General features: G+C 49.5%; 1 protein-coding gene across 1 annotated transcript in view; it reads left to right on the plus strand.

The window, feature by feature from the left end:
• Bfsp1 (beaded filament structural protein 1) overlaps window positions 1-10,994 on the plus strand; it is a 30,965-nt gene extending 19,971 nt beyond the window's left edge. Inside the window, exons 6-8 of the mRNA XM_055602649.1 lie at window positions 5,442-5,662; window positions 7,915-8,000; window positions 9,306-10,994. Coding sequence (XP_055458624.1) covers window positions 5,442-5,662; window positions 7,915-8,000; window positions 9,306-10,264 — 1,266 coding nt within the window. The 3' untranslated portion in view covers window positions 10,265-10,994. The remainder of the gene's footprint in view (window positions 1-5,441; window positions 5,663-7,914; window positions 8,001-9,305) is intronic.
• The last annotated feature ends 1,037 nt before the right edge of the window (window positions 10,995-12,031 follow it).

Here is a 12,031-nt window from a genome sequence, read left to right on the forward strand (position 1 = left end):
TGTGTCCATATGGTGTGTAGGGTCTGTATATGTGTCAGTGGGATGTGTAATGTCAGGTATACGTGTTCGTGTGCGTGTGATGTGTATATGGAGTGTGTGAAGTGTCTGTGTAGGGCATATGCTTATGCACGTAAGGTCATGTGTTGTGTGTGTGTTTTATTTGTAACTGAGGAAGTAGGGATAGGTCCCGTCATGGTTCTGGGGACCGTGGTTTTCAAATTGTTAGTTACAACTCATTGGCCATAAAGTGAATTCAGTAGAACTGACTGGTACCAGAAGACTAAAGAAAGCAACATAGAACCAAGAACAAGGAGTAACAGAATGATTGGCAGTTAAAGGTGTGGGGTTTACTGTGGAGAACCTTTGTCTTAGATACACCTGTGTATATTTGACTACACATGCACTTGCTCGAATGCACACATGTGATGTGGTTTATGGTGTGAAATAGGTCACTTCCTGTGGCCCGGGTGTTAAAGTTGGAAACCGCTGCCCTAGATGCGAAAAAGAGGCAAACCTTAGCCTGAATTACCGAATTCTAGCTCTGGGGGCAAAAAGAATGCTCTTGTGTACAAACGTGTTTTTTTACTATAACATGTAATATGTATATGAAGTGTGTGATCAATTATGGAGGGTATATGTGCATGCGTGTGTGTGTGTGTGTGTGTGTGTGTGTATTGTGCGTGACTGAGGAAGCAGGCACAGGCCTGTCACGGCCCGGGAAACCCATGGTTTCAAGCTGTCAGTTACAGTTTATCGGGTGTGATGTAACAGCATTGGCTTGGTTTCTGAGAACATGGGGTAGGGCTGTTGGGTCATGCCCCATTCTCACCCTCTGCAGCTGAGGCCTACCCTGTTTATCTCTGTGTCTAGGGCAGGGTCTCACCCTCTAGGTCCCCTCCCCGCCCTTAGACTTTGGTAGTCTGTGAAGCTTGTGGACCCCCTAGTCATAAAATGTTAAAGGCATTAAAAAAAAAAAAAAAGAAAATTAATTAGCCAGGGTGGTGGCGCGTGCCTGCAATCAGCGCAGGTAGGCGCGTGGGGCAGTGGAGTGTGGGTGAGGTGGGAGGGTCATGAGTGTGGTGGGAGGGTGTCAGAATGTCCCATGCCTGATCTTACGAGTTCCAGGCTTGTACCCTCTACGGTGTCATTCGAAACGGTGACTGTTGGAGTTTAGCTGGTTAATGAGCCTTTGTGTATCCACAGTAGGTAGTTGACCTTTCAGCCAAGCCACGGTTAGGGTGGGGACAGGACATTTTGCAGGGCTGTGGCAGGTGGTTCTCTGTCAGGGTTTTTGATGCTTCCAGAATGTTCCACGTTTGGGATCTGCAGGGTAAGTTCCCCGACTCGGCAGCATCTGGGAACTTGTCAGTAATGCACATTCTTGGGTACATCCAGAGTAGCTGTGGCCTGGCAACCCTGTTTCAACAAGTCCTCCAGGCCATCCCACAGGCATTAGATCCGGCATAGAAGAACAGAGTCTGAGACCAGAGGTGAGGGCCTCCCCTTCAGGTGAGGCCACACACAGATGCCCAAGTTTCCTGCGGATTCACTCCTTCAGGCGGAGGAGGAATGACAAGCAACTTGGTGTCTTTAGGGGACCTGAAAACAGGTTTATTGATTGCAAGCAGGTTGCACCCCGGCCTCTTTTTCCAGCAAGGTCCTTATCGCCATCTAGTGGTGAGATTAGGAAGTCAGTGCTCTGTCAACGCACCTCGCTCTTAAGCAAAATACACCTACCATCTCTCTCTCTCTCCCCCTCCCTCCCTTCCTTTCTCTTTCCCCTCTCTCCCCTCATCCTTTCCATTTCCCAAAGGCTGCCTGCAATCCTTAGTGTCTGCTTCCTCCCTCTTCAAAGATGAGTACATTCCACCCCTGACCATTCTTTTAGAGATACATTTCCAATGTATACCTATATGTGTGTGTGTGTGTGTGTGTGTGTATATATATATATATATATATATATATATATACACTCCCTCTCTCCCTTCCTCTCTCTCTCTCTCTCTCTCTCTCTCTCTCTCTCTCAGTGTGTGTGTGTCTGTCTGTCTCTGGTGTGTACGTGCATGTCCAGAGTTCAGATTCCTTTCTTTCTTTTTTTGTATGGTCATGGGGCTCAAACTCAGGCTGTCATGCTTGGTAACAAGAATCTTTCTTTACGCATGAAGCCATCTTGCTGGCTGTGTTATTATTGCCATCACATGAATAACCCGTTTGCTGTCAGACGTCTGTAATAGCACCGCTTCCGAGGGTCTTCAGTCCCTTCAGTGTGCCGGCAGCAGCGGTGTTGCAGGCCCAGGCCCTGCCAGCCACTGACTTCACGTGGTGCCACGTGCCTACGGCCCACAGCCTCATTTCGTTCTTGCCGCAGCAGGAACAAGTGTACTCGGTGTGCTGCCAGATTTCAATTTTCTTCACTGCTTTCTAGGCAGAGGTTCTCAACCTGCGGGTCAGCACCCCTTTGGCAAACATTTATCTCCAAAAATATTTACATTAGGATTCACAACAGTAGCAAAAATTACATCTATTAAGTAGCAAAGAAAATAAATTTTAGGTGGGGGGGTCAGCACTCCATGAGGAACTGTATGAAGAGCTGCAGGGTTAGGATTTGAGAACCACTAGACGGAGGCACCATCGCGGGTCCCCCAGCTGCGGACGGCTGTGACCTTCTTGGTGCATTTGTCGTCAGGATCTAGGGCTGATCCCCAAGAGCCTCTTCCCCCTTTTGAATAATGGTTTCACACTCAAGGCCATTCTGGTCCTAAGAGGGCTGGGGCTGGAGTTCACTGCATCAATGGGCGTGTTGTCCAGCTCCTGCATGGGCTACTGCTGCGCATGCTGCTCTCTGAAGAGATAGAACGAGACAGACCATATTGCCCCAATCAGGAACAACGTGCACCCCACTTGTAGTGGAAAGTGTGTGTTTCCATGTGGCTCATGCCCTCCCCCGGCCTCTCTCTCCTGGCCCTTAGATGCTCCCCTCCAGGTAACCCTGGCTGCTCTTCCCTCTTTTTCTGGAAATCTCTTTCCTTTTGCAGTGCAAGGGGCAGACATTCAAGACACGGCTGGTCCCTGGATGCCAGGGGTTGAATCACCTGGCTGATTGTGTGTCTCATTCTGATAGCTGGGATGGTGATGACATGCTCCCAACCCAGGGCAGAGGTGTTGTCTGCTTGGGGATTCCTTTAGCCACACCTGAGCTTAGGACTGTTTTTCTTGGATATTCTTTTCCTCTGATGTATAGTTTATGTTACTGAGTTACAAAAGCCGAGTTGGTGTAGACAGAAGTCTAGTTTCATAAACAGGTTTCACATCCTTGGACACTGAGGAAGCTGTATGGAGTCTGAAGGATGTCATGGCGTATTAGCTGCCTGTTAAAGGTTGGAAGGTGCCCGAGAGACATGGCATGGACAGCACGACACCTGAGGAAACACATGGCATGGTAACCTGGCACCCGAGGACGTAGCATTTACTTATTTATTTTTTCATTCATATTTTTAAGACAGGGTTTCTCTGTGTAGCCTTGGCTAACCTGAACTCACTCTGTATATCAGGCTGGCCTCAAACTCACAGAGATCCACCAGAGTCTGACCCCGGAGTGATGGGGTTAAAGGCATCACCATCACACTTGGCAGACGTAGCCTTTAAAAGACACACACGTTCAGAGAAGCAACCAACCAGCAAATCATCCTTCAGCAAACCAGAAAAGCAAGCCATCATATCATGAATTATAAAAAGATCACACTTGTTCTGTAGGTGGAGACTGTGGGGGCCTTTTCTGGTCTCCAGCTCTGTTCTGTGACAACCCTTTGCTGTGGGGCTTACAGTTTAGATGTCTGAAACACTCAAGGAAGTCTTTGCCTGTGGTCACCTTGAGTCCTGTCTGTGTTCTGTGAGGAGAGCTGGTGTGCCCAGCTGCTGATAGATGGCAATGTAGTTTACCGGGGCCTGGAGTAGACTCTAGCCTCCTTCCCTGTGGTGTGTCTGTGTGTGTGTGTGTGTGTGTGTGTGTGTGTGTGTGTGTCTAAGAGCACGGCTACCCCAGTAGGTGGTGGGTGTGACCTGGCATTTGGCGTTAGAGGTGGCGGTTAGATGGAGACTGATTTTGGAGGACTGGAATCCAGTGGTAACTGGCCTCAACAGGAAGGGCAGTGCGGCAGTTTGAAATAAATGCAGATTTCTACAGGGTTGAAACAATGGCCCTGCATCCTATATGTGCTCTGTCCCAGCCTCCCCCGAGGTGACAGTCTGTAACCACATAGGACAGTGAAGAACACCGGGAAACCCTATGGATGCCACACTTAACGGCTGCCGCCGCCTGCCCGCATTGACGCCCGGTGCCCTGAGCTCCTGCTGCCCGGGACATTGACTTGGTGTTTCTGCTGGCTGACTTTGACGATGACAAGAGTTCTGCGGGCCAGCCCTCCCTGTGGGCTTCCCTGATGTGTCGTCAGGATCTGGCTGAGGGTCCACGTTTTGGGGAAGAGGCTGTGGGTCGCTCCTTTCCTGTTGATGGTGCTCACCTCAGTGACTTGGTTAAAGCGATTCACACTGGGCTCTCTGCTGGCAGGGTTCCTCCAACCCCTGAAAAGGAACTGGTTGTAACACAAAGCTTATGAAGTTTGAGAGCAAGTGTGCAGCAGGAACCAGGGTCTGAGGCACTGGCTCACTGTTACCTTCCCTCCCTCCCTCTCTCTCTCTGTCTTCTTTCTCTTGGCACAGGCTCCTTCATCTATGTTTATCTTCCGTCTTTGGTTTCATTTCTCTGTCTAAAGACTTGTCTCTCTCAGCTTCTTCATGTCTGTTACAAAAGGTCACAGCTTCAGAATGTCACCCTCAGGTCCCCCTTTCGTGTCCTGTAGCAGTCTGGAACTCTCCTCCATGTCACTGTTTTTGAGATAGCCTTTTCTGAAGTCCCAGAGAAGGCAAAGGACGGGCTCTCCTGAGCTGGGTTCAGCTCTGGTTCCAAGCTCTGAACACTGCAGGGTGGAGGCAGGCAGACTCACATACCGGCCGTCACACTCCCAGAAGCTCTTGAAAGTAATGGAAAATGACCTTCTGTTTCCACACCCTGTCCTTAAAACTTAATTTCAATTTGTATAGTGTGTGTGTTATGTGTGTGCCTGTGGGCATGCACAGAGAAACCAGAAAAGGATGTCAAGTATCTTTTTCTATCACTTTTGACCTTATTCTTTGAGACAGGGTCTCCTGCTGGCGCTGAAATTAACCATTTCAAGTAGGCTGGCTAGCCAGCAAGCTCCCTGGATCCGCCTGCGTCTCATCCCTCAACCCCTGTGACACTGAGCTTACTGGCATGCGGGCTCTCACATGGATGCTAGAGATTTGAAGCGCTCACTGAGTCATCTCGCCAGGCCCCACACTAGCCTTTATCTGTTTTGGGGAGAAGCTGTGAAGAGTTTCACACAGTTTGTGTTTGCCCACAGACATCATCCCTGGAACAAGCTATTAAACATGCTCATGAGTGTTACGACGAGGAGATACAGCTGTACAACGAGCAGATTGAAAACCTGCGGAAGGAGATAGAGGAGGCTGAGCGCTCTCTGGAGCGTTCCTCCTACGACTGCAGGCAGCTGGCTGTGGTCCAGCAGACCCTGAGGAATGAGCTAGACAGATATCATCGGATCATCGAGATTGAAGGCAACAGGTATGCCATGTATCTGTATGCCTGGCACCCTGGCCTCATTCTACAGATCCCTGCAAGTGTCCGCTGTGTGCCGGGCACAGTTGGAGGTACTGGTGATGTGGCAGGCAAGGGGACTCAAACATCCCTGACTTGAAGGTGTAGCAGAGGATGTTAGTGGTAGCTTTAAAAACGTGTTTCAGTTTCTCTCTTAACCCAACCAGCACCCAAATACTTGAGACAGAACTATTATATTTATGTAACAAGCTTTACGTCACAAGAACTGAGCAGGATGAATCAATTTTAACCCTCAGCTGATCTGGCTACCTCCCAGCAGAAATCCCTAAGCTACTTGCTTTTACGACTTTCTCGGCTCCAGCTGCTCTCTCCTGATGTCTCATGGACCTCTCCCCATGGCTGAATCCTCACCTTCTCTCTCTCTTCTCCTCCCCTGGCTGGCAGGAAGTCCAGCCCTATTCCCTCCTCTGCTCAGTCATTTGTTGTCAAGCTGCTCTACTGAGATGTCAGGGAACAAACATTGGGGAGCAATATTTATACAGGAGATTCTCAGAACAAGGATTGCAACCAGGTCTGGAGGCACAGAAATCATCATTTGAACCTTTACGCAGAGCACAATAACATGCCTACCCAAGGGAGAGCGACACACTGGAGGAGGCGGGCAGAGAGCATGTGAGGGAAGGTGGGATGGTGGAAGGCATTCCTGATATTTTAAGTAGGGTGACCAGAAACAGCTGCACTTGGGGCCTGCTTTGTGCCCCTTGGGAACTGATGGTCTAGCAGGCTAAGTCCCAGGTTTGTGCCTCTTCCACTGCATGACACTGAGTGTTCAGAGCTGCTGCTGCTGCTGCTGTTGCTGCTGCTGCTCTTGTGCTGATTACTGTCTGGGAGCGTCAGTGCAGGTCTCCTCCATAACAGAACTGTGACTCCCACTCCCGGAAGTTTCCTCTTTTTGGGTCTGGGCTACACTGATAGCTATCTGTAGATAAGCCTCGGAGAACAGGTCAGGTGCTGAACACTGAGGCTTTTCAGCCTCAGTCCTCCCAATGTTTTGGATTTAGGCTGAAGGAGACTAGAAGCCCTCCTCCTCCAAGGCCTCACAGCAGGGCTCCTCCTGCATCTGAGGCAAATGCTCAGCAGGAAAAAAGCTCTTCTCTGGACTGTCCAGCAAGAGCCGTGTCCGGGCAGCTCCACTTTCTACTTCAGGGTTCTGTGAATGCCTTGAGCACATCTGCGAACAGAACTTGAGAGCTGCACTTAATGTCCTCTTGACAATTTTTGTGTCAGGAAGAGGGTAACCCACAAAGTTAGTGGGATATTCCTCTGCTGGCTTGTTAATATAAATTTTGAAGTAGGTTAAAGAAAGATAAAAATGTTACAATGTGGAACAAGAAACTCCTGAGCACTTTACCTAGCTCCAGTAATTTCTTACATCTTCCCCCAGTTTTATATTTACATAGAGTACATTATTTTAAAATGTTATTTAACTAAGTGTCTGTACCATATATTCCTGTTGGTCTTCTAAGCTGGTTTTTTATCTAGGGCTATTGTAATAGTGCAGTAATAGACATGAATATACAACTAAAAATGTTATGTATTATTTATTCTAGATATTATTTTGTCTTATATGTATTATATCCTATATATGTATATTATATTCTATATGTGATATAATATCCTAAATTCATATGTACCTTGTATATTATGCATCTGATATAGAATAATTGCTTGCCCTAAATATCTCAGCTAGAATTAATTCTATTTTTTAAATATTTATTTATTTATTTATTTAATGTATATGAGTACTCTTGTCTTCATGCACACCAGAAGAGGGCATTAGATCCCATTATAGATGGTTGTGAGCCACCATGTGGCTGCTGGGAATTGAACTTAGCACCTCTGGAAGAGCAGCTAGTGCTCTTAACCACTGAGCCATCTCTCCAGCCCCTGGACCTAATTCTTTAATTAAAAACTGAAAACCCACAGACTCCATCCGATGGAGAAGTGTGCTTCAGATTCTAAGTAGTCACTGTGCATTGCCCACAGCCTTTTCATAGGTCATGACTTGAGCCCAAAGAAGTGAGCTGTCTTCTCTGTCCTTGCCCAGTGTGCAAATGTCTATGTGGTTAATATTTTGTGATGCACAATTCATGCACACTTTCATCCAGAGAAAGTGTTTCTCTCTCTCTCTCGTCTCTTACCTCATTTCATCTGATGACTTAAGATGGTCCCACATTCTTTCTGGTTCTTCCTGCCAGGTTGAGCTCCGCTTTCGTTGAGACTCCCATCTCTCTGATCACCCCGAGCCATGGGGCCTCTCTCAGCCTTGGATCCAGTGCAAAAGGTAACACTCCGAAGCCTGGCCTCTGACTTCCAGCCCTGGCTTGCTCTGCTTCCTTCTTCAGGCAAAGCCCACTGACTTCCTCCTGCCTGCCATCCGTGCTCCCCTCCAACTCCTCTGGAAATTCGGTGTGTGTAGGTGTGTGTGCATCTCCCTCTGTTTGGTTTTGCCTTGTTTCTGTGACAGGGTTTCACTATGTAGCTCTGCCTGACCTGGAACTTGCAGTGTAGACCAGGTTGGCCTCAAACTCTGTGGAGGTCTGCCGTCCACACTCTGCCTTTTGAGTGCTGGGATTAATGGTGTGCACTGCCATTATCTCTGTCTGTCTGTCCGTCTGTTTAGACATGGCCTCTTATTGGCCTGGAACTTATCTACTGAACTGAGCTGTTTGTCCCGCCCCCATCCTCCTGCCTCTGTCTCCATATCACCACACCTCTCTTTCTCTCTTTTTCCCTCCTCTGATGGATTCTGGGAAGTGAACTCAGTTCCTCATGGGTGTGCAACCAACATTTTACAGACTGAGGCATTTCCCTAGCCCAGAAACTGCTTTTATGTGAGGGAGATTGCCTTCCCTCGCTCTTTGGTATGTTCCCTTGAATAGAATTTGTACCTGAGCCAAGAAGTTTATAAGGAGGAAAGTGCCTGGGGATAGAGCCCCCAGGAACACCAGCCTCAGCACAGACACTCAACTGGAGAAGAGATACAGGTGCACATTTGTTTATGACTATAATAGCATTGATTCCTCTTTCAGCCCCAACTGAAGACAATGGCGGTCAAGGGATAGTCACAAGTAGGTTGTTGGGACACTGTAGGTAGATGCTGTTTCCAAGCCTGAAGCCACCAGAACCTGTCACAGGCCCAGCAACCTTGCTGTGTGCGTCTTTGGGGGGAGATTGGGAAGTGGCCACAGGGAGTGGGACCCGCTGTGTACTGGGATCTAGTTCCCTGCGGCGAGTGTGTCTGGGCTTGAGCTGTGACTGGAGGGTCCCAGCCGGGAGTCTCCGTCCAGTGCCATGTGTCACTCTGTGATCTTCCAGCTGAGCTGACCTGGGCGTGCCAGGAAAAATGGCAGCTTTCCTTCCCTTTGGGGAAATTCAGAGTGATACTGTGACACATGCAGAATTTCTCAGCTGGTTGATCTGGGTCCTCAGCCGTGGATGACAGAGCTAGGGCTCTTTCCCATTGTATTTGGCTCAGCCTGTTGCTGGACAGTGGCCTTCAATACAGTTGTTATGCTTTGCTGTGAAAGTGGCCATTCCCTCTCACTGATGTCCATGTTTGGCTTACCGCCTGTGTGTTTTTCCTTAGATCTCACCAGGGCTGTGCAGGACATCACAGCAGCTAAGCCAAGACAGAAGGTCCTCCCCAAGAGCCTTCCCAAAAGAAAGGAGATTATAGCTCAAGACAAAGTGGACGAAACTCAGGAAGGAGCATCGTTAAAAACTCTGCCAGAGCCAAAGGCAGTGCTGGCAGAGCCTAAGGCGGATGGGGACTCTCAGCTGGGACGAGCAGGGGCACAGAGAGTAAGTCCAGCCCAAGAAGGGGGTCCTGAGGATGTGCCAGATGGGAGCCAGATAAGCAAAGCCTTCGGGAAGCTATGCAAAGTCGTCAAAGAGAAAATAAGTGGCCACAAAGAGCCTGTGCCGGAGCCGCCCTCTGACCTCTTCACCAAAGGGCGGCATATACTGGTCACAGGGGATGCCAGCTTTGTGGACCCTGCTTTCCACTCCTCCTCCATCCCAGCTAGAGGCGGAGTGATGGTTTCCATCCAGGAAGACTCTCTGCATCATGATGGCCATGTGGAGCCCTCTCCTGGGCCGCCCACGCCACCCGTGGAGAATGGACAGGGGGCTCCCCGGAGTATGGAAGGGGACCTCTCAAACCATCAGAAGACAACAGACAAGAACGGGATAAGGGCTAAAGAATCAAAAGCCCCGGAGGAAAAAGATGACGATGGCAAGAAGGAAGAGGAGGGGTCCAGGAGACCCTGTCCTGTGATCATACCTGGTCCTGACGGGTCAGACACATCCCAGTCACAAATGTCTGGATCTAGTCAGGATGGACCTGAGGGGCCTGGGAGTAAGAGCAGCAGCCTGCTGCCGAAAAGCCCTTCGAAGGCTTTAGCTTTTAAGAAGGTAGAGGTGGTAGAATCCATTGAGAAGATCTCAACAGAGAGTATTCAGACATATGAAGAGACATCTGTAATTGTAGAGACTGTGATTGGGAAGACAAAGGCCAACAGGAAACTGGAAGAGAAGGGCTCCTGAAACGCCAGGCTCGAAGGAAGAGGGTCCCGGGGCCGGTGGAGGGGAAGTGCTTTGAGATGAGTTCCTATTTGGATTAGATCGTAGTTAACCTGTCTGGCATTGCCAGTGACTTTCATTGAAATGCTTTTCTTTTCTCTTTTGCTCACACCATATTCCTGCGTGATTACTAGGGCCTCGGGCCAGCCATGCTGAGGGCAGGATGCCCTCTTAATGGTTGCCACACTGCCCTCTTTTAGGAAGGGACTCGCTCCTCAGTATCCTTCACTTATTGCTGGCTTTTGGGACAGGACCTCTCTGTGGAGCACAGTCTGTCCCTGAGCTTTTGACCCACGTGCCTCAGCCCCCGAAGCGCAGGGGTTATAGGCTTGGTCCACCACACTGGATTCAGCCTGCTGCATAGATTCATTAAATCTCAGATGCTGTCTGGGTTTCACACAGACAAACAGCTTGTGATGACAGTGGGTTGTTCATTCCATTCTAAGCACAAGCGCATGCTCATGTGGCTGTGCAAATATGAATTGATGAGAGTGTTCTAAGTTTGGGGAACCCTTAAAAGCCGTTCCTGGGGCTGGAGAGATGGCTCAGCCTTTAAGAACATTGACTGCTTTTCCAGAGGACACGGGCTGTATTCCCAGCACCCACGTGGCAGCGTACAACTGTCTGATACTCCAGTTCCAAGAGTTCTGATGTACTTACACAGACATATATACAGGAAAAAAAAAAAAAAAAAAAAAAAACAATGCACATAAGATAAAAATAAATGAGTTACATACAAGCAAAGAGCAAAACTGTGTATTAAAAAAAGCCAATCCTGAAGTAAATGTGTGAATATTGAGGTGCCTGCAGTTGCTCATGTGTGTGCCTTGGTGTGTGTGTGTATGCATGCGTGTGGAGACCACGCATTGAGGTCTCCAATGGGCAATGTCGCCATTGTTGTTCAGGTGCTGTCCACCTGGTTTTAGGGCAGGGCCTCTCATTGGCTTGGAGTTTACCAATTAGGCTGGCCTGACTGGCCACCAAGCCTCGGGGAGTCGCCTGCCTCTGCCTGGCCTTCTGTGGAGGCTCTGGGGACTGAGCGAGGCTTCTGCTGGCATAACCAGGTTCCCCCTCCCCCCAAGCCAGCATCTGAATGGAAAACGTTTCTTTGCAATATGAGCTCAGGAAGAGCCAGGTGGGGAGCAGACAGAGCCAGGAAGCCAAGGCTGCCGGAGGGTGCTTCTCTGTCTCCAGGCAGGGCCAGCAGAGCTGAACGTTACTAGGCAGCTGTGGGGCCAGAGCAGCGCACTCCTGAGTTCGCCTGGGCCAGGAGCCGACACTCACCAACTGCTGGCGTTCGGTGGGAGGTGGCGGCCCCAGGCCTTAACTTTGGAAGCCAAGGATGTTCTGGGGAAAAGCAGGACATGTGTGGTTTTTGGAGGTCAGTCACAGCAGTACGTGCCAATGATGAGGGTGACGAGAGTATGGGCAGCGCTGGCGCTGTCTGCCACAGTATACGCGCCATGTGCTCTTCCTTTTTTTTTCATCTGGAAGCACAATTTCAGGCCGAGTTTCCAAAAGCAAACATGCAAGCTGCTTTGTAGACACTGGTTTTGAAGTTAGTGAGCAGAGGCTGGGGAGGAGGAGGAGTTCTGTGAGCCAGAGGACCTGGGTCCGGAGCCACAGCACCACGGTAGAGGCTGGGCACGGTGTGCAAGTCTGCAGCCCGGTGCTGGGAAGCGGGGCTGGGGTGGACAGGGCCTGGCGGCTGGAACTCACCGGCCACCCCGT

This window comes from Psammomys obesus, unplaced genomic scaffold, assembly GCF_907164565.1.
Source record: "Psammomys obesus unplaced genomic scaffold, mPsaObe1.curated_primary_1811, whole genome shotgun sequence".
Taxonomy (NCBI): Eukaryota; Metazoa; Chordata; class Mammalia; order Rodentia; family Muridae; genus Psammomys; species Psammomys obesus.